This window comes from Amphibalanus amphitrite, unplaced genomic scaffold, assembly GCF_019059575.1.
Source record: "Amphibalanus amphitrite isolate SeventyFive unplaced genomic scaffold, NRLGWU_Aamphi_draft 000824F_arrow, whole genome shotgun sequence".
Taxonomy (NCBI): Eukaryota; Metazoa; Arthropoda; class Thecostraca; order Balanomorpha; family Balanidae; genus Amphibalanus; species Amphibalanus amphitrite.
In genome coordinates, this window is record NW_024882318.1 from 74,517 (window position 1) to 97,887 (window position 23,371).

The 23,371-nt window shown below is 48.4% G+C and overlaps 1 protein-coding gene across 1 annotated transcript in view; it reads right to left on the reverse strand.

The window, feature by feature from the left end:
- LOC122366688 (TATA-binding protein-associated factor 172-like) overlaps positions 1-23,371 on the reverse strand; it is a gene marked incomplete at its 5' end in the record, with an annotated part of 326,392 nt that overhangs the window by 73,221 nt on the left and 229,800 nt on the right. The window contains one exon of the mRNA XM_043339202.1: positions 4,902-5,023. Within this exon, the coding sequence (XP_043195137.1) occupies positions 4,902-5,023 (122 nt within the window). The remainder of the gene's footprint in view (positions 1-4,901; positions 5,024-23,371) is intronic.

The window sequence follows — 23,371 nt, forward strand, 5'->3', positions numbered from 1 at the left end:
CGGCAAGAGCGCGGGCTAGCCTGTACAGCCTTGCGCCTGCCGGCATGCTGGCATCTGGGCTCTGTCCAGCAGATAAATGTTTTCTCTGGAAGACTGTGGTTCAGCCAGCACTGACGTACGGCTGTTCGTCCGCTCCACTCAACTCAGCTGACATCGAAGAGCTGCACGCCACTCAGACAGCGACCCTCAAGACGGCGCTGGGGCTGCCTCGCCGCGCCCACCACTCAGCGCTGCTCGCTGCTGCCGGTATCGCCCCAGCACATGAGCTGATTCGGTCGGCATGCTTCCGGGCTGCAAGTGGTGCTCTGCGGTCCGAACACCGTCTCCAGCAGGCATTCCTCTCGGGCCTGACGAAGTTGGCCATGTGCCCCGACTTGCTTGGCGACTCTCTTCTTCTCCAACTGTCCCGCATGTGCGGAAACGACTTCTCTGCCGTGCTCGAGGCAGCTGCCGGACGGTCGTGCAGTCACAGGGTGACGCCATCGCGCGCCCCAGACGGACTGGCAGATAGCATCCGCTTCTTGATGAGGGACAACAGCCAAGCTTCGCGTCGCCTACTACGACTGCTGACATGCTACGTCCCACCGGGGGCCGTGGCCCCTGTGACCTAAGCTCCGTGCTGACACATGACGGCATTGTCATTTCTGATGATTGTTTGTTATCAGCTGTCGGGAATTTGCCAATGTTTGGTGCAAAATAAATATGAATGAATGAATTGCTAGTCTTATCAATCTCTGAAAGTTTCAAAAGTGATCGTTCAGTCGTTGTAGCTATAGCGGGCCTTTAAACTTTTTTGAGGTAAGGCCACTTGACGTGCCCTGGTGACCTGACCTTGAACGACCCTGATCTGAAATTTTCACAAGCTGTGTAGAAAAGATGTATGAACAGGTGTACCAAAAACAGCGGCGCTGCGCGACGCCGTTTTTGAGATATTCGCGAAATAAACCTAAGGGGGTGGAACCCCCATTCCAGCACGGCGCAGATTAATGGGAGACAATTGAAATGCTCTTCTTCTGAACGAAAACAACCTCAAACATCGGGATTCAGGTAAATATGACACATTTAATCGGTAAATGTCACTCGTGATGTGACCACTTTTATGTTACTGAGGTCATCTCAGGTCATGAAAGGTCTCCAGTAGATTTTGGACAATAACTTTTGATAGAGATATGCTAGACCAATGAAACACCCTATACATATAATTATTTTCCTTCTCGAAAATATGGATCGACTAATATGCAGTATGACCTTTCCCGGTTAGGTGATGACCTTTACCTTAGGTCAAATTCTCAAATGCCCTTTTAATGTCAAATTCTAGTTATTTGCCTCGTCTGTCTCGAAAAATGGAACACGATGCTGGATAAACTAATCTCGTGCAGGTCTGAGCCAAAAGGTATTAGAGATAAACGTCCTCCGCGAAAAGTATATTTTGAGGCTAAAACGTTTACCTTAGGTCAAATCTGAGATATAATCAATAAGAGAGAGCATAAAAAGAGCTATCGAATATGCGCTTTGCTGCGGCGCTGTAGCTCAATCTCTTTCTGAATCCTGACATGCGCCGCTTTGTCGAAAAATGTCAACATCGGCGAAATTTGATTTTCGGTTGTCGCTGGTGACCTGACCTTTGACCAGTTCGACCTAACCTTAAAAATGATCTAAGTATCTTAAAAATGATATAAGCCTGGCTGCTGCATCTTGAAAAGGGCCCTTGGTGTCGATGAGAAAGCCCCATTGTCCAATAATTGCCTAGCGTCAGTGGTTTCGGGGGGGGGGGGGCTATCAATCTTGAATGGGGCGGGGCGACCGAAGTCTCCATTCAGTTTCGCGTCAGTGACTACTGGCGGGCGTCAACGACCTCGGATAGGGCGAATGTGATCTTCAGAAGGGCACAGGGTGCTCTAGAGGGGTGCAATGCTTGGATGGGGTCACTGCTGCCTTCAGTAGGGCGTCGGACGCTCGGGGGGGGGGGGGGCGCCATTGATCTCGGATGGTCCGACTGGGATTTTTAGAGGAGCATCAGTGGTTTCAGAGGGGCGCCATTGATCAAGAATGGGCCGACTGAAGTCCCGGTTCAGGTAGCCTCCTGTGGCTCTTGAGGGGCGCCAGCGACCTCGGATTGATAGGGCGACTGTGATCTTTAGAACGGCGTTGAGGAGCGCCATTGGGCATGGATGGGGCCACTGTTGCCTTCAGCAGGGCGCTGAAGGGAGGCCCTGGAGGGGCTTGAGCTTGGGTGGGCCGACTGTAGTCTCCAGGGGCGCTGTCTCGGATGGGGCGAATGTGATTTTCAGAGGGGTGCCGGGTAGTCTAGAAAGGCGCCATTGGTTTCAGAGGGTTGCCATCGATCTTAAGATGGGGCAGCTGTAACCTTCGTTTAGATGGGCGCGATCTTCAGAAGCGCGCCGGACGCTCTGGAGGGGCGTCATTGGGCTTGAATGGGGCGACTTAAGTCTCAAGCGGGACGACTTCAGTCTCAAGGGGGGGTGGGGCGCTAGTGGCTCTTGAGGGCGCTATTGATCTCGGATAGGGCGACTGTGATCTTGAGAAGAATGTGGGTGCTTTAGAGGGACGCCAGTGGTTTCAGGGCGCGCCATCGATCTTGGATGGGTCGATTGGGGCAGCTGTGAACTTCAGAGGGGCGCCGGGTGCTCTAGAGGGGCGCCATCAAGCTTTAATGGGGCGACTGTTCCGTTCAGGTGGGTGCCAGCGGCTCTTCAGGGGCGCCATCGACCCCGGGGGTTCGGAATATTCTGGTATCCGGAGGGGCGCCCTTCAACATTTGGGGGCTCAGGTCGTATTTGGGGGTGCCCTGGAGAACATTTAGGTGTCCAGGCACCCCCAAAGAGATATTTTGAGTTCGATCCCTGCCTGCACATCACTTTTTAATTCATGTTCTCTCTGTAAAACGGCATCAGCCTAGTCGGCGCTAATTGGGGCGCCATTTGGGCGGCTGGGCGGAAAGGGGGGGGGGGCATGGCCCCCATGCCCCCCTGTATACGCCACTGGCCTTGAGATGCACAGGTGTGGTGGCCCACAGAGGCACCGGTGTGGGGCCCCCAGAGCCACCGATATATGGCCCAAAGAGACACTAGTATGACCCTCAAAGGCGCCGCTGTGTGGCGCTCATAAACACTGGTGTGGAGCCATCACAGGCGGGTGGAGCCGTTAGAGGCCGGAAATGGCCCTTAGATGCCTACAAGGAGCCTTCAGAAGCCGGCGTGGCACCTTTATAGGGATAAGCGTGTCTATTTAGGAGCCCTTGAGCTGCTCTCATGAGCTCTGTGGGGCCCTATCGAGCCGAAATATGGCCACGGCCAGTTGCCGCCGCATGGCTCTTCGGACTATCATTCTCAGGGGCCTCATCTACCTAGTTTGAATAGAAGGGCCTCTCAGACCATCAGTCTCATGGGCCTCCTCTGGCTAGCATAAATAGAAGGGCCTGTTAGACCATCAATCCTAGGGGCCTCCTGACTCCTCTGGTTAGTATAAATAGAAGAGCCTCTCAGACCATTAATCTCAGGGGGCTCCTGTGGACAGTATAAATAAAAGGGCCTCTCAGACCACCAGGGGCCTCCCTAGAAAAGTGTAAATGTGGATAGAGGGCCCCCTCAGATTCATTAGGAGTGGACCTCTCTGACTATCAGTCTCAGGGGCCTCTTGTGGCCAGTATGAATATAAGAGCCTCTCAGACCATCGGTCTCAGGGGCCTCTTCTGACTAGTGTGGATAGAGGGCCCTCCCAGACCACCGGTTTCAGGGGCCTCCAGTGGCCAGTTATATGAGCAGAAGGGCCTCACAGCCATCAGCCTCGGGGGCCTCTTCTGACTGGTGTGAACATGAGGGCCTCTCATACCATCAGTCTCAGGGGCCTCCTCTGCCTAGTGTGAATATAAGGGCTTCCCAGGCCATCAGTCTCAGGGGACTCTTCTGACTGGTGCCGGATTGAGGGACCTCCCGGACCGAAAATTTTGGAGGTCTTCTGTAGCCAGTATGAATAGAAGGGCCTCTCAATCCATCAGTCTCATGGGCCTCTTCTGCCTGGTGTGATTATAAGGGCCTCTCAGGTCATCAGTCTCAGGGGCCTCCTCTGACTACAGTGTAGATGGATAGGCCTCCCAGACCATCAGTTTCAGGGACCTCTTCTGACTATTGAGGATAGAGGGTCCTCCTCTGACTAGTGAGGGTAGGAGGCCTCGGCTAGACCGCCAGTGTCAGGGGCCTCCCCAGACCAGTATGGATATTGGGGCCTCCTCAGATCCACGAGGGCCTCTCAGGCCATCAGTCTCAGGGGCTTCGACTGACAAGTATGAATAGAGGGCCTCCTTGGATCCATCACGGCCCCTTGGAGTCCGTGCGTGGGGATTCGTGGAACTTATTTTTACCGAGTTTGTTTATTCTGGAAGGTGACGACGTCCTCTCAAATCGAGACGAGGGGCCTCGAGTAAAAAGTGGGTGGGCCAAAACACATGGTTCCCCCCCCCCACCTCGAAAAGTGGGTGGGCACTTGCCCGCCTGCCCCCCCCCCCCCCTGTTCCTACGCCTATCATAGACATATTTTCATAATTAACCTTGAGCTTGGGCAGTCACTCGTGTTCCCATAAACTGCTAAAAACGAATGTGCCCCATGCACGAAAGTGCCCCGCTCTCCCCTACCCCGTCCCACCAATGCACATGCAGGGTTCACATTCGCGCTCGCTCATTTATCGCCCCAAAAGGTATCTTACTGGTTTTAGTTCCGAACAACATAGAAAATAAATGTTACATTTCAGGTAAGAAAAAGGCGAACAACTAAAAGTACATAAAAATTATATAGCGCAGAAATCGGCGGCAATCTGCATATCATGTTATATTGATAGCATGTTTCTGATGCCTAGGTCCTTTTAACCCATGCCCAATACCAACCTGGGCCCATTCGGCGAGCACGTGGCCCACCACGGAGCGCTGCAAGGCCGACACAGAGCCGAGATGAGCGCTGAGCAGGCTCACATAGGAGGTGAGCGGTGACATGTCCTCGTAGCTGGCACCTGGCGGCAGAGGCGCACCGGAGCCGCGTCACTCACTGCCCAACTGACACCCAGTTCACCACATAGCCACTGCCCCACTCAGTGGCGTATCCAGGTTCTTGAAAAGGGGAGGTCAAACCTGCTCAATGCACAGTGGGGATTTTTCCGATCTAGCGCGTCTCAATTCCAAAACCTTTTTTCGGGTTTTGTTTATTTTTTTTTGTGTCAGAGGGGCTAAGAAATGTCTGAATTTCTCATAATATGGCATTGTTTTATATGTATGCCCACAGCAAGACTAGGGAAAAATGCGCACAAAGTTCACACTCATGCGTGATTACTCAATGGGCTCAGTAAGGCCCGAAAGTATAGCTCAATTTCATTGTCCTGTCCTGTTGGTTTTATTCTTGCGAGGTTTTAAAGTTGCATATCTTCTGAAAGGCACCTTTATTAGGAATGGAATGGCAAACAGAAAGTATGCAACAGCCTTACTAAGGTCACAAAAATGCCATTAACAAAAAACCCTTACAAACACCATATTGAAGGAATGGTATTCTAAATAAATGTAGGAAATTAACAATGTTTTCTACACTTTTCCACTCCGAAACATATCCTATCGAATTTGTCACTTTCTCCTGCACAAGACAACGCCTAGTTTGGCTGCCAGAACTTGCCTGAACACGAAATATTCACATTAGAGTATCTTAAAGGGACACTCCCACCTTAACATTAGTTTTGAGTTGAGATAGCCAAATTGGTGGCCATGGCCTGCAAATACCGGTTTGGGCACTCACAACATCGAAAAATGCTTTATTTCGAAGATATGGAATTTCAAACTTGCAGTTTTCGGATTCTAAGGGGTTAATGCATTGGAATGCCCCCTTAGAATTTGTGACGTCAGCGGAGATCTAACGATTTTTAAATCTTAGACTAAAACCATCGTTAACACGTGGTGGTATACGCTGCTTTGCGCGCAACGTCTGCCGCACTTTAAGGCTGCCAAATTATTGCTTCCAAATAAAGTCGCTAGTAACAGGGGAGATCCCAAAAAGTAAACAAAAGTAAAAGCCTAATATCTTGAAAACCAGTGAATATTTGTCGGTGAAATTTGGTAGATATTCGTTTTCGCTCTTTCTGAACCAAGCGACATCACTTTCATGCCAATTCATTAACTTTTTTGAAGGTGGGAGGGTCCCTTTAACCCTCGCATGTGTAGGGGGGGGGGTCGGATGGACCCCCCATGGTTTTTCGCGAATAACTCGCGTAAAAAGCGGCCGATCGCGACGAAACTTTCAGTACCCTCGCATTGATCAATTTTACACCTACCCTGAAAATTTCATGACCCTGACCCAAATGACCTTTGACCTGTGACCTCTTTTCCGAGACCATGTTTGGCCGGAATCGCGATTTCGCGTATGTCGGCTCGCACTAGCCGCGTGTTTGCAAGCTTTTCGTGGTTTCAAACGTTCAAACATGTGATTTGATGTTACTCCCGTGTGTGTCAAGATCACCTGAAGGTCAGGTCAGGTCATTGACCTTTGGTGACCTCGGGTGACCTCGGGTCACTTTTTCGAGTTTTACATGTTTCTAGGCTAGTTTTTGGAGCTGAATTCGAATTTAGCAACCATTTGAACATTTACGAAGTAGTTTTGGTGACTTCGTAACATGTTACGAAGCTGTCAGAGGCGGTTGACACGTACTACGAATACCCGTCACGACGCCTACTGGTTGACCTGACCTGACCTGACCCGACCTGGTCTAAATGCTTCAAGACATCATCTGTGATCAAAACTAACACGATATTCGTGATCAGCACCCCGAAAACCCCTTAGCAGCCACACTTTACGACTTTCTAACAGGTCCCGATTTTCCCGACTTTGGGTCATTGACCTGACCTGGAAGGTCAACCAATGACCTAGGACCTTAAAATTGGGTATCATCGGCTTCCTCTCGTCACGGGCAACACGCTCGTTTTTTCCGCGAAGCTCTAGCTCGATCAGGGGCCAAACGGCAAGGGGGGGGTCCAACCGACCCCCCCCCCCCCCTACACATTAGAAGCTGGCAAACGCCGCACACATGCGAGGGTTAACCCTCGCCCGGCGAGGGGGGGGTTGATGCAACCCCCCTCCCTAAGGTTTTTCGCAAATAACGTAAAAACGGCGGCGCGTAGCGCCGTGAAATTTGGCACACCCTCTGGGGCAACATTTTCGCACCTTTCCTGAAAATTTGAAGTCCCAGTCTTTTCAGGTCAGGTCACCAGGTCACGAAAACCGGTACCAGGTCAGGGTAAAATTGGACTAGCTTAGCGGCAACTGAATTCCAGGGTTCACTAAACTAAAATTGGTAACAAAGTATATCATTCGATGCGCACGGACGTCCTAAGTTCACTGATGCTTTTATTTTTGTTCTATCTTTACTAGGTAAAAAGTTATAAGCGAAAAACTTTTGACATGTTTTAGCAAAAATTTTGCACTCATACCCCCCCCAAAAAAAAACCCTAAATATTGACTTAGAGTCACTAAACTTTCACAGGGGCGAGATCTTCTATGGACCCACCTACCCTGTAAAGTTGGCGTTTCTAAGTGCCATAGGAGCCAATCGCGAGGGGGGTCGTATCACCCCCCCTCGCCGTCCGTGTTATGGAAAAGGCCCTCGCCTGGCGAGGGTTAATACCCCACTCTAGGAGCGCTAGGGCAAACAACACGATATAGGTATGTTCCGAACAAAGGCGAATAATTTTACTTGGTGATTTATATGATGCATATTTTCTGAGACACATTCATTAGGAATAGGATGACAAGCATATAAATTACACATACCGTAACCTTATTAACCCTCGCACTTGTGGGGAGGGGAGGGGGAAGAACCATGAACCACCAAAGGAGACTCGTCTACTGCCCGGCCGACTTGTTGCCCAGGCCTGCAGGCCGCCACTGAGGCTGCCGTTGTATAGCGACGCCGGACATCCCGAATATGCCACGGGACGTCATTGACTTCCACGACTTGGTCGGATACCAAACGTGTTACGACTCCGCTTAATGACGTTTCAGAGCATCGGGTGCCACGACGTCTAATCCACACCGCATCTCCCACAGCATACGGTGCTGGTGGTGAATTCTGTGCGGCATCTTAAGATGTATCTGGCCGTATCTGCGCTGACTTCACATAGTCTCTAACTGTGTAGCGATACACAGCTTCAGCTGGACTCCTCACATGTCGCTGTTCCTCATCCCGCGATGACACGTTGTATAGGTGTACAGCTTCAGCAATGGAGCATTCCTTGCGTGCAGCGATCACCTTGACCGTCCGGTGGGAACGCTCCACAATTCCGTTTCCACTGGGCTCATAGACCGCCCTGAACCTCAGTTTCACATTCCACCGCGCAGCGAATAACGCGAACTCTCGGCTACGAAAAGCAGTACCATTATCGAGCAGCAGCTCCAGGGGCGCCCCCCCCCCCCTTTCAAAGAACACCTCCTCCAGGTGCTCAATCACAGCGTTCGAGTCCAGCTGGCGCAGCTGCTTCCATATACTGAAGCGCGAAGGGCCGCAATCCGTGATTGTCAAGTAGTGCCTTTTCCGATGATGTGTCACATCCAGATCCAGTCGATCCCACGTGTTTGACACTGCCAGTGAACCGTGCGCCACTTCACAGGAGCCGGGTCGATGGAGTTACAGACGTCGCACTGCCTCACGACGGATTGCACCTGAGCTCGAGTCACGCTCCTTGAAAGTTTTCTACGAGCAGAGTGCAGCGTTTTACGAACCCCTGGGTGGCCGGCCTGCTCGTGCACACATTCAATGGTTGACTGCAGCTGCTCAACTTCTGTTCCGTCCCGAGCAGCAGCACCAGTCAAAACTCCGCACAATCGGGTGCCGCCTGCTGAACCATCACAGCTCACCGCATCGTCTACGGCAGTTTCGTCACGTACACAGTCCTTTGGAACGCGGGTGAGGTCGTCCGCGCGGTTCTCTGCTGACGGAACAAGCCGGACGGACAAAGACAGCTGAAACTCCGAAACAAGTTGCATCAAATCCACCCGCCGGCGGATGAGCATCTCACCATGAGCTTTGGTGCGCAGACGGGCTCGTCCGCTGAGTGCGTCGCTCATCCATTTGTGCACAGTTGCAGAATCAGTTTGAAGGGCAATGCTCTTCATTCCCCAGGCAATTGCCAGATTCACACCACGGAGAGCAGCCTCCAGCTCAGCCATGTTGATGTGGGTGGATGTGTCTGCTCTAAGCTAGCAAGCATCTTCTACCACCGCGCCTTCTGGTGATTCCACCACAACTGTCGCGGTGGAACTGGCGTCCACCCAGACCGTTGTCTCGTTTCCGGTCACACGCCACGGTCCTCTGGCCGGATCCTCTCTTGTCACCCGGCCCATCACAGACCTCACTTGCTCTCTGAGAGTAGAGTCTTCTGTGACATCATCTTAGCCACGTGTGAGTGCATTTACTCGTCGTTTCAGCCATGCCACAGCTGGCCGTAACCATCCGCACACTGGAAGGTGTGCAACCAGCTTATCACGCCATGCGAAGACCGACCGCCTAGTCAGCTGATCAGGAGGTGGTTCCACTGGGTTGTCACGTCGCCATCGCAATTCCCCGTCGGCCGACACAGCCACCCGTAAACCGAGCAGACGAGCCCCATCATCATCATCTGTATGCCCCATAAGGGCATACATGTATGCGAGCTGTATGCCCCTATGGAAACTGTTAATTTGGCGTCGGAAATGATCTGAAACTATACCTCAAGCACATGAAATCGTGACTTCATACATTCTTGGCAAGGTCTAATGCTTCGCTTTTGCATTGTTTACCTTGCGTGGCGTCATTTATGACGTCACTAGGGTCATAGGAGTGATTCGTCAATAACTCCCGATCAAAATGAGCTAGCCAGTCGGGACAACCATCAATCGACTTTGCAAGACTTGCCGAATCAAATGTTATGCAACATGTCCTCCTTTCAACAGCTTCGTGACCTGTGTTGCCCTAACATGACATTGACCTGAGGTAAACATCCTAAATTGCTTCACCTAAACAAAAAAAAGCATATAAATCGACGCGTCTCAGAATAGAAAACACGATTGTATCGAAATGACGATAATGCGACCATTTTTGCGAAGTTATTTACCAAAAACCGATCCAATGCCTTGGGGCCCTTGACCTTCCCTAAGAGCTGGTCACTGATATTTTAAAATGGGGTACCAGTCGCTGCGTCACGTAACGACGCAAGCGCTCGTTTTTTTCCGCGAGGCTCTAGCAGCTAGCTCAATTATAGGAGCTAAACATGGGGTGGGGAATCGGTCCCTTCTCACTCACTATTTGACCGGGATAGTGTTTGCAATTATTGTTAAAATCGCATTGATTTCAAATGACCCATTTTTTATTTTTCCGCCCAAGTCTTTCAATTCAAGGTCATAACACCAAGTCACGACAAGTGACCTTACCTCAAGGAAAGTTCCTGTGCTCATCATATCTAAATACACCGACTAACCGATCGCTTTAGAACTTTCAGCGATTTCAATGGGCAACAGTTAAGCATTTTTTTTCTCGACATCGTCAACGTGTCATTAACCCTCGCCCATGTTGGTGCAACCCCCCCCCCCCTGAGGTTTTTCTTAGCTACACGCTGAACCGTTTCAGATAGCCTGCTCAAATTTTCAGTACCCTATGGGGCATCCTTTGCGCAACTTTTGGTATTTTTTGTCAAGGTCATGTCAGGTCACGGAGTTATGACGTCATAAAGGGAACAACCTCCGGCCAGATTTACGCTAAATTGGAGACTGCTTCACATTGGTGTAAATGCCGACTGACCTGACACACTGATGGATTGTTTTACAATCACAACTGGCTGATTTGACATTGGCACAATGTCCGTTGACATTTTGAAGGTCACTAAAGGTCAAGGTAAGGTCAGTGACCTCGGTTGACCTGTCATGACTTCTTGCACTTGTATGCCTTTTCGGGGTATTTTGATGCCCTGAATTCGAATTTGCTATCCATTTCAGGCATCGCCGGTTGTTTCTTGTAGTTCATTTTGGGTCAGGGTCAGGTCAGTGACGTCACACGCCTGACGTGACCCAATGCACAAATGACCTTGCAGACTTCCGATGCTCCCAACGCATCATTTTTAGAGTTATGACATCGAAATACACACCAAACGATAGAGAATTGATCAGGGATCACGATAGTGAGGGTTTCAAGTCGATATCTCTTACCGTTTTGCCGCAATCGGCGCGGAACTCTGAAAAAGTTAGATTTTTCCGAAAATTTGACCTTTGACCGGTCATAAGTAGGTCAAATGTTGACCTAGGACCAAAAAATATACCACCATTCGCGAGATCTCGTTGAGAGCAATCCGTTGGTCTTTTCCGCTAAGCTCTACGACGCTCCGTTTTCAAACGCCAGGGGGGGTCGCACCAACCCCCCCCCCCTGCATGGGCGAAGGTGGCAAAACACCGTTTACGGGCGAGGGTTAATAAAGATATGAAATCCGGGAGGATAAATTAAATATAGAAAATGTGGCCAACAGAACATTATGAGTTGCGTTCAACATACTCGTAAGCATGATCACACACCCAGCTTACATATGAGCCATGTATTAATTATTTTTGATAGATAAACTTAAGTTTTGAAATCATCTGAAGTGTTCGTAAAGTTCCACGATACGGATCTAATATCCTGCTATGCATCATGACCATTTCTGGTCAGGTCATGTCTTTGAATATAGGCCAAATTTTTCAAATGACATTTAAAGATCAACTTTTGATTCATTCGAAGCGTTTTGATAAGAGGAACACGATGCTGGTAAAACTAATTTCATGCAAGTTTTAAGCTAAAAACTTTTAAGTGTTTGTGGAAAAGCAATTGGTTTTCTCGTAATACCGATGGTGGCAGTTGTTATTATTTACATGCTAAGCCGTTGACCTTAATTAAATCCGACAATATTATTCAGACATAGCGGTAAACGAGCTGATTGTTCTGTCAGGTTAGGCTCTTTCGGTCGATTTCAAAGTGGGAAGGATGATAGGTATTAGGGGGAGACTCCCGCCCAGCCCCCCTGGGCGGGCGGGGGGGCTGGGTGTCATCCATGTGTCAGGGCAATCATTGGATTGCCCTGACACATGGATAGCTGGGCGGTGTTTCACGGCCCCGCGCTGCAGCACGCTGCGCTGCGCTGCTGCATTGTTGCGGCAGTTGATATGAATTCGGCTCCACGCTAGCGTTGCGAACTTCCGAGTCTGTTGATGTTTCCATGGAAATTGGAAACCCAATTTCCATTTCTTGAACTAATGAAACCCAATTTCTTAACCCTCGCATGTGTAGGGGGTCGGATGGACCCCCCATGGTTTTTCGCGAATAACTCGCGTAAAAAGCGGCCGATCGCGACGAAACTGTCAGTACCCTCGCATTGATCAATTTTACACCTACCCTGAAAATTTCATGACCCTGACACAAATGACCTTTGACCTGTGACCTCTTTTCCGAGACCATATTTGGCCGGAATCGCGATTCCGCGTATGTCGGCTCGCATTAGCCGCGCGTTTGCAAGCTTTTCGTGGTTTCAAACGTTCAAACATGTGATTTGATGTTGCTCCCATGCATTAGGGTGGGTGTCAAGGTCACCTGAAGGTTAGGTCAGGTCATTGACCTTTGGTGACCTCGGGTGACCTCGGTTCACTTTTTCGAGTTTTACATGTTTCTAGACTAGTTTTTGGAGCTGAACTCGAATTTAGCAACCATTTGAACATATACGAAACAACCCCTACTGGTTGACCTGACCTGACCTGACCCAACCTGGTCTAAATGCTTTAAAGGTAGTGTGCCAGCTTTCCTGGACCGTATGGAGTTAATGGCCCAGATAAGGAGAACCGGATTTTTAGAACTTATCCATACCTTCAAAACTCATGGAAACGTCTTAAATTCTTCAAATTTTGAGTACCCCAGTGCGAAATTCGCCCCGACGGGTTGTAGGTCGTACCCCAACCACATTTCACACCACTATGAACAATAAACGCACACACTGAAATCGCTATTACCGATAGGCTCATCCAATCAAGTTTCGATAAACCCGTTCATCATCATCTCCTGCGGTTTCGAACACGCCTGTTAGGTGGTGCGGTAGACCGCGCCCAAAGCCAGGGCCCCGGTAACGTGAGGTAGCCGAGTCGGGGCAGCGTGCACTGACCCAAGCCGGGGCCGCGCGTCCTCCCGGTGTCATGTGATAGCCCGGGGCTGCCCGGGGATGCGGTAGACCGCGCCCAAAGCCGCGCCCCCGGCTTGGGTCAGCGCACACTGCCCCGACTCGACTACCTCACGTTACCGGGGCCCTGGCTTTGGGCGCGGTCTACCGCAGGTCGCTTCTGCTCATACTTTGTGGTGCGGTGGTGGTGCGTCGGGCCGCGCGCTCTGACTTCGGCCAAGAAAAATGCGTCAGCTGATCATTGTCATTTCTGCCACTTTCATGTGGTGAGATGGAGTCATAACTTCAGAGACGGCTGTTTCATATCAATTATTTTACATAAAATCATATTTCAAACCAAAAATTAATGTTCGACAGCCAAATTAAAGAAACAATACAAATACAGGCTTACAGTTTAAATTCGACATTGTGTGTTGTCTACGATTAGACAGCTGATAACTCATTCCCGTACGTCGTAACTCTATAATGACCTTTGCTTATTGTCACATGTGCGCCGCATTCGCGATTGTTGCCGACGCCTGTTTGCAGGTCAGCCCACTACAGTTGTTATACGTATCGAAAAACCGATAAACTTTTAGGCGAAAAAAAAACACTATTTCGGGACCATTTTTGATTTTTTGCGATATTAGGTAAAAACAGAAGCTTCTTATCCTAGGAAAAATAAAATAGGAAATCATTGGAAGGTGGCACACTACCTTTAACACATCATTTGTGATCAAAACTAACACGATATTCGTGATCAGTACCCCGAAAAACCCCTTAGCAGCCACACTTTACGACTTTCTAATAGTTAGGTCCCGATTTTCCCGACTTTGGGTCATTGACCTGACCTGGAAGGTCAACAAATGACCTAGGACCTTAAAATTGGGTATCATCGGCTTCCTCTCGTCACGGGCAACACGCTCGTTTTTCCGCGAAGGTCTAGCTCGATCAGGGGCCAAACGGCAAGGGGGGGGTCCAACCGACCCCCCTACATATTAGAAGCTGGCAAACGCCGCACACATGCGAGGGTTAAATTGGCTGAAGTATTTTTTTCTTCTTTTTGCTACTTTTGACGCTACTTCGAATACCACTTAAATGCCAAAAGCTGAGTTAGATATAAGAATGATGCTCAGAGTAGCGGCGGAACACCTTCAATTAAGGGGGGGGGGCACTGCCGACTTTTGGTCCCATTCTTTCCATGCAACGCCCATAGGGCTAATGTTAAAATGCCTAAATCAAAGGGGGGGGGGCACGGTGCCCCGGTGACCTCCCCGTTCAGCCGCCTATTTTATGTGCTTAATCCCCATTTCCCCTCCAACAGGGCGTGAAAGTCTAGGCATTCCTGTGGGGCACGGGCTAACAATGACTATCTCATAATCATTGTGGCCATGAACATCTACTGCCATTCCTTAACACGGGTTTCGCTGCGCTGAGCGGTGGCCGTCCCGTTTGTTGGATTCTACAGCTGGCTGGCGGAAAGCGTTACCGGCCGCCCGTCCACCGCCCGCGGGCCGGACCGAGCGGTCCCGCTGACCCTACTTGACTTGAGCCCGGCGCGATATGGGACAGGCAGACGGGGGTTCGGCTCAGCGGAGGCAGCGCCCACTGGTGCTGGGGACTTTCTTAACCCGCGCGGGGCTGGGGTCTCCAGCCGAACGCGCGGGGCTGGGGGGGGGGGGTAAATTTTACCCCCCCCCCCCTGTTATCTCCCGAACTAATGGTCCGATTTGGAAAATTCAAACGCCAATCGAAAGATCTCATCACGAACAACTAAAAACATGTACGTAATTTTAAGTTTGAGGTCAAGGTCAAGGTCAGGTCAAGGGTACAAATTGCAAGTTCCTACAGTATCGGCCTTGCACCGTAGTTGCCGAAGAATGGAGTCATGGACTGAGACTGATCGCCCAAAACGTGTTCTTAGGCTAACAAGACAATATTCGTTGCATACAATATCATTCAGAGGTCAAGGTCAAGGTCAGGTCAGGTCAGGTCAGGTCACCAAAAACAAAATATAGAAAAGGGTATGTGCGACACATGTTTTATGGGTCATTTTACTCATACAATTCAATAGGCACACTCAATAAGTGATATGGACCACCTCTGGATGAATTTCAGGTCGAGGTCAGGTCAAGGTCAGGTCAAGTGAGGTCAAATTTTGAAGTTGGTTGTTAAGGCCTAAAAAGGTGTCTATCTGATGCAGTTTTTCACGGCGAATCGAATGGTGCTATTTTTGTTTCCGTACGAGGTCTAGAACTCCCAAAAAAGTCATTTTTCAAAATTTTTGTGTGTCGTGACGTCATACAATTTTGAATAACTCCCACATTTTTGAACCGATTCTTCTAAAACTTGGTATGTAGGTGCACATAGACCACTTCTCTGACATATATTCCGGTTTTTTCGATACACTCAAAATTTTGGATTTTATAGCTATTTTCCCAAAAAAGTCAGTTTTTTGACAAAATTTGGGCCAAAATCCAAAATTTTCAAAAAACCGAGATAGCCATTTGATAGACAAAGTAGAATTGCGTATATCCTTTTTTGTTACGTATTGATTCCTTTAAAAATGAAGATGTTAGCGGCGTTTGAACTTTTGCCGTTTTTGAGGCGAAAATGGCGAACATGACGTCACTAAAACGTCAATTTCTCAAAACATTTCCGACGGATTTCGCTCAAATTTTCAGGGAACGTGTCAAATTGATGTAAGAAAAGGTACTGAAAGTTTGGCGGCGCTGCGCGCCGCCGTTTTTGAGATATTGCAAAAATTCGCGAGGGGGGGGGGGGTAAAATTTACCCCCCCAGCCCCGCGCGGGTTAATAGACCTACTGTATAGTCGGTCAAATATGTATCTTTCCCGGCCGGCCCTCCCCACGCTGGGCAGGTCGGTAACTTGGCTGAATCCGCCGGCTGCTGCGAGTACTACGGAGGGGAGGGGACAGGTTGTGCGGTTGCCGCGTCGGCCAATGAGCGCGAACCTGGCGAGCGGGCTGGGGCCACGGCGTGTTGACCTAATATGGTCAAAGGTTCATGCCCTGCGGGTATGGTCTGCGGCCAGCTGGCCCACTGATTGAGCCACAGCACCGGGTCGCGGAAAGGTTTCGATAGGTATCTGAATTGGAGAGTGGAGACCGTTAGCTTGAACTTAGGATTTTAGGCGGTTTTAGGAGGGGGCGGTTTTACGCCCCCCCCCCCGTCTAACTCGACTCCTGAGCGTCGTAGAGACAAGCGGTAGGCGGCGTTCGAAAGAGCGATAAAAAACGTTTTTACTTCTGATACTTTTTCTTAAATAGCTTTTGATCCAGACAAGATAAAGGATCGATTCGAACGTCATCGTTCTTAGCTTGTCAAAGCGCATCGAAAGCATGTGACCTCGAAAGGTCAAGTTGAAAATTTGACCTAAGGTCAAGGTCATGACCTGACTGAGATAGGTCATGTTGCATATCATTCGATCCACATTGATCAGACAAACATGATAAACGTCGAACGGAGTCTCTATTTCTATTCACTCAAAAGTTATTGCAGAAAACCCCCGCTGGTGACCTCAGGTGACCTCGGATGACCTAGCGACACCTTCCAAAGGTCACCGGTGACATCTTTCGGTAGAATGACCACCAGGGACCTGCAACACCATGATCCTGAATATATTGTGTGGATCGGGTGGCATTCAGATGAAGTTGAAATTTATCCCATTGACTTATAATGGGGAGGTTGTGAGATTGACCTGACCTCAGGTCATAGATAAAAAAATCCGAGACATACATTTTGTGGATATTGTCACCCTTACTAACTCCTGAAAGTTTCATATCGATCGGTCAACAGTTGTAGCTTTGGTGCAAGTTCAAACTTTTTGTGACGTTAGGTCACTCAAACCGACCTGTTGACCTGACCTTAAGTCATATAAGGTCAAAATTCGCACACAGTATGCGCAATAGATGGAAAAACAGGTATGCAAAATTTGGTGGCGCTGCACGCCGCCGTTTTTTCGGCTATCTGCGAAAAACCTGGGGGGGGCGCAAATCGCCCCCCCCCCCGGCCCGGCGCAGGTTAAGATTTTCAGTAGATATGGCTTAACGCTTTCCCGTTAATGCCAAAAAAAAGAAAAAAGTATTTGCTTTATCAAAAAATAACCGGTCATAATTCGATTAAATATTTCTCTTGCGCTAATCATCATATCACCAAGCATTCGATCGTATCAAGAGCAACCATCTTAATTTTTAGGTCAGCGACCCCTGTTGAAACACCAGATAATCCTTTGATAGCTCATAGCACTCAGTCTACAATTTACACGGCGCATGAAAGCACAGCCATCATTAGACCATCGCGCTGCCCTCACATTCGTTAGATTCCTAACGCATCCGCTTGCTCGCCTCTCCCGGCCAGAACCGCCGGAGCACCCGGCGGCGAGGCCGTCCAGTGCTGGTCTGCGGTCACTCTCCAGCCGGCCGCTGTGTAGCTCCGCCCCCCGCGCGTGACGTCACAGGGCCGCCAGAGCCGCCAGGGCAGCTGGGGTGTGGGCTCAGCCAACTATCGAATCCAGACCGTAGCGCCACTTGGCGGCCGGGAAAGATACATATTTGACCGACTATACAGCAATGCGCTGCTTTTGTGAATGTTGTGGCGATGTGTGGATTGATACATGAATTAGTTTTGGATTGATGATTTTAAGTTTTTGAATGACTGTAAGTAAGTTCTCTAAGTCGTTCTCTGGTTTAACCCGCGCCCTGCTGGGGGGGGGGGGGGGTGTTTGAACACCCCCCTTGTGGTTTTTCGCGAATATCGGGCCGCCGTTTTTGGTACACCTTATCATACATCAATTCTACACATGTTGTGAAAATTTCAGACCAAGGTCATTCAAGGTCAGGTCACCAGGTCACTTGAAGTGACCTCACCTCATAAAAAGTTTCAATGTCTCTCATAGCTACACCGAGTGACCGATCGCTTTGAAACTTTCAGCGATTGCTAAGAGCAATAGCATGTACAAAATGTATATCTCAGAATTTTGATATCGATGACCTAAGGTCAGGTCAATTTTGCGACCTCCCCATTATAAGTCAATGGGAGAAAATTGAAATGCACCTCTTTTGGACGAAAGACATTATAAACACTCCCAAACACCGAATTACAAGTGGTTTAGACACACTGAACATGAAAATGGCGTCCGTGACCCTTGTTTATGCCCTGAGGTCATCTTAGGTCACGATTGGTATCTAACAGTTTTTCGCAAATAACTTTTGATAGAGGCATGCTATAGCGATGAAAACGCCTTAGATGTGTTCAGCTCGACGATACGGATCGACTGATATGCAACATGACCCTTTCCGGTCAGGTCATGACCTTGACCTGAGGTCAAATTTTCAAGTTGACCTTTCAAGGTCAACTTATAGTTCATTCGATGCGTCTTGACGAGAGGAACACAATGCCGGTAAAAGTAAGCTCGTACAGGGCTTGGGTCAAGAGTTATTGCAGAAAAACTGTTTCCGAAAAAATCGGCTATTTTTGCAGTTTTTGCCTCCTGCAGGCAAAACCGTTGAAGTTAGGTCAAATCTGAGAGCATTACTCAGAAAGGGCGTTAATAGGGCTATCGAATGCGCTTTTCCGCGGCGCTGTAGCTCTATTGGTTCCCGAGTTATACGTTGGCTTCTTGGAAATTTTCGACATTCGACCTGGAAATCGGCGAAATTTTGCCTTCCATGACCTCTGGTGACCTGACCTTTGACCTGACCATAAAATTGACCGAAGTGATTTCGTCATTATTTTTGACGCTCTTTCGAACGCCGCCTTCCGCGTATCGCTACGTGGCCCAGGAGCCGAGTTACAAGGGGGGGTGTTCAAACACCCCCCCCCAGCAGGGCGTGGAAATCCAGGACCCCCAGCCGGGCGCGGGTTAATGTAGTTTCCGGCTGAATGTCGCACACTTCAGTTTGACTTTGTCCCATTTCTTTTCGAATGGGTGTAAAAGATTTGACTGCTTAGCCTGCTTAACCATGTATAACTCGGTTTCGGCTTCCCTTAAAAGTTTATTTTTGAGAGATGCTATGTTAGGAACTATTTCATTGCATTTGGCTTCATAAATAACTATGTTCGCTAATGCTACTATAACTATTTCTATGTCGTCTAAATGTTCAAAGAGAAACCACGATTTCGGGCTTTCTAGATTGATCGCTAATGATCTTCCAAATGCTATTTTTATTGATGTTATATATGACTGCACAATTGGACATGCCCAGTACACATGTAATATTGTTTCACATTCCTGCTTGACCTATAGGTAAGGTTAGTTTAGGTTTGGTTAGGCTATGATTGGATTAGAAATGAACTTGTCCCGACGGGATTTTAGCCCGCCATCTCGCCACGGAGTTCAATATCTGATACCACACACCATTATCCCGATCAATCGGTGATATTTTCCATCGGCGTTAATCGTTACAGAAAGTGCCGGTCGTCACTTGGGCATTTCATGTAATGCCTAGGCAACGAGTGTACTCAGTTAATTTCGACCATATTTCAACGACTGCCTGGTGGCCGCGTGGCATTTCATGAAATGTCTAAAATTTTCAGGCATTCGCTGTAACGCGCGTATTTCTAGGAAAATTTCAGACTTTGCCGGCATTCCGCGTAATGCCTAGACATTACATGAAATGCCGGATTTCAGCCGATGCCTACGACATACATATTACATATGGTCAAAAGCAAAGTCAAAAGTGTAAAAAGAGAATGCCAAAGAAACAACATTTTCGTCAGTTTTCTTATGGTTACACGTGACTATGATGTGGGACACACTTTAGTGACCCTTACACAATACACAGAGATAACTAGGGTTACCCGCGTGCTCCGCAACGCTAAGGGGGGATTTTTTGACCCGTGGGTTGGTCTGTGTCGATTTGGTTGGTAAATATCCATTTCGTTCGATTGCTTTTTGACGGCCAAGCATTTTGTAAGAAAACAAAAAGATACATCGCATCGAGGTGCCCGTGTCGTATTATCATGCGTTCTACTTTAGAATGATTCGAAAACTGGCGTGAAGTCTTTTGAGGGCCATCGATGAATTTCGCTAAAAATGACAATGTAATGGTTTGGAACATTTACATTTTTAAGGATACTGTTGCTAATTATGCAAAAATGAAGAGTGAATATTGGACAGAATTGAATGCTCTATCCAATGGTACCATATTCAATTGCCAAAGGTATCAGGTTATGCAGCAAACCCCGTGTGATTAATAAAGTGGCACAAAATTGACAAACACCATTTTCTCCTGTGATTTGCACCACCTTGATTTGGATCAATCAGCTTTTCATAATTTTTATATGAGAGGCGGTACCTTTCTCTTGCAAATAGGCGTTGATTCAACTCGCTCCATTTAACGGTCACCTAAAAATAAAATTAATTCCAAAATCCCTCAAAAACCGCAATTTTTCCAATAAAAGTGCCCTCTCCGGTGCACGTGGCGCGTGCTATCCTCTGCATTGCACACCATTCAATAGCCCGTTCAATTCTGTACACGATGCTGTTTTCCCCGTGCCGGTCGGATCCCTGGTCACCAAGATATTGCACGGGAACTGGACCCGTGTCGGCCAAAATTAGCCATTTTCGCCCGATTTCGCACGCCGATTTATACATGTAAAGTCTATGACGCGAATTTGCACTTTTTGAGCACGCACCACGCGCTCCCTATCGACCCGATCGAGCTGAGACCCCTCAAAGGCACGTCGCGCATCCTTGATCTATGAGTTGTGCAAATTTCACCGGGCTAGGTGCAACGGTCTGGCCTGCAGTCCACGCAAAGCACCACCAAGTCGGGACCTCGGTAACGGACAGACGCACCCTCCTCAAATAGTAATATAGATATGAACATAGTGAGTACAATACAACAGGTGATAAGCTCGTGTAAAGGCGGTCATGGTGTTGGCCTTAACATTCAGGATCTTACAGGGTGTCTCAAAAGTTCGCTTACAGGTACCAGCCATGCTTTTTTGTCAATAATTCTGAATCAACAAGAAATTAACAGTCGAAATTTTGCATGGGCATTGGTAACAACCTTCCTCAAGCAGCTTCATTGTTTTCAAGCGCATTCGACCCTTCATGAGCTCACAAAAAGGGTTCACCTCTGACCATGGATCAGGCATGAAAATGGAGGTCGCATACTCGGGTCGGCTGAGAAACTCTCTGCTTCACGAGTGATGGGAATGGTTAGGTCGGAAATGACACATGGCAAAGTGTCGGCGAGGATGAGTACAACATGATGGTCATCTAATAAAAACGGTGGCTAAAATTTTTGAAGGACAAAACCATGCGAGACTAACAGCGCTTTGAACGACCCTTGTACCGCAGCAGACTCGTGCTCCGGAAAGCAGCTGAAAATGCAGTCCTAACTATTGAAAACTGACTAGAAGCTCACAGACAGAGGTTACCCAGTTTCAAAAATTGCAGGTCATCATAAAATAAAGACAAAATATCATTTAAAATTGTTTATAATATCTATGACGCTAAATTTTGAGGGAAAATAATGCGAAAATCGTCAATGCCGAGGATAAATGACCCTCCAAAAGTGTCAATTAATGTAAAGTTTTATCTAACGAAGTTTCAAGAGGCAGATCTGGAGCAAATAGCTTTCTTTTACACACAAAATCCGGACAAAACCGCACGATGGACAGGTTTTGGCCGTTTACAAAGCAGAACCTCTCCTGAGGAAAACACTCCGGAACCCAGCGAAGGTCTTGGCATTGGGAATGACGAGCGTTCGGGATTTGCAAAATTTGCAAAATGTGTCTAAGAAACAGATGGCCGACACATTCTGCTACGATATGCTGCGAAAAATTTGCCCCTGGCACTTCCCATTTGTTCAGGAATGGGGTTGTTTTGAAAAGGAAAATGGTGCTTGGGAAGTGGGCGCCAGTCATTCATGAAGGAGTTAGCGCCAGAGAAGACCTACAAAATGCTCACGGATGGTGTCGATGCAAGCTGTCGGCTTTCAGGGAGAAGCGGATGTTGCCGGGGATTTCGTCAAACCTAAATCCGACGCAGAAACTGCAGGGGATTCCCCTACAAGAGCTTGAAAGCTGGTAACCTTTTATCAGCCTCCGGTAGCTGACGGAGTGACGAAAATCGGTATGGGCAAATATTTTTGGAGATACAGCAAAGGGTTTGGTTTCCAACCTTCCGAATCAGTTGTCAAAGCATGCATATTTGTCTAGTGTACACACGGACACAAAAAACTTAGATTTTTGGCCGGTTCTTATATGCTTTATTGACATGGGAAATGTGTAAACGAACTTTTGAGACACCCTGTACATATACCTAGTTACACATTCTATCACATTTTTTTACCTCTCCCACCATCACTTTTCACTACACTCTATACCTTTCTCACAAACGCAATCACACTATCACACAACTGTCGGTCTCACATTATGTACCCGGATGATACATTTCGGTTCAGTAGTGGTCTATACTTTCGAATGAGGAGGGATTCGCATATTTTTCGGGGTGGGTGGTCACCCTTCTTCTGCAGAATTTGTACAGTTAACGGTATCTCTCTCCTTTGAACTTCGTAGTCATGATGAGTGGCTATAAAGTGGTCCCCAATTGGAGTATCCGGAGTTTTGTTCCTAGCGCTTAGGACATGTTCATTGAATCTCAGCCTGATGGGCCGTTTTGTTTCACCAATGTACGTTATGTCTTGTCCCCTGCCCTGACATATGACACACGTACACGACTCCCGAGGTTAAACACCTCCCCTTTAAAGTGTGTGTGCTTTGCCAAGCCACTCTCAAATTGAAGTCGCACTTTCGCTCGATAGAGTTAACTTTGGCGCACAGTCCCTCATCGACATATGGAAGAGTTAGATTCTCATCTACGTGTTTTGTGCGTTGGGCTTGTTTGAGCTGCTGTCTTCTGGCAGGAGAGAGCTCGAGCATCTGCGTCAGACGACAGTCTGATGGCTCGGCGAAACTCAGCTCGTATAACGGCATGCTTTGTCCTCGTCAAGGGCGGATCCAGCCGGCCGTCTTGGGGGGGGGGGGGGCAACCGGTTGGGACTGTCGTGTGTTCGAGCCCTTTTCCTTTATCCTCCCCGTGCCTATACTAGTTTCCTTTCCGACTTTTAAAGTATCCTCTGTCTGGTAGCCCGTCCTGGATCCTTCACATTGCGCTGTATAAACAGAGTTGATTTCGCCCCCGTTTCGTC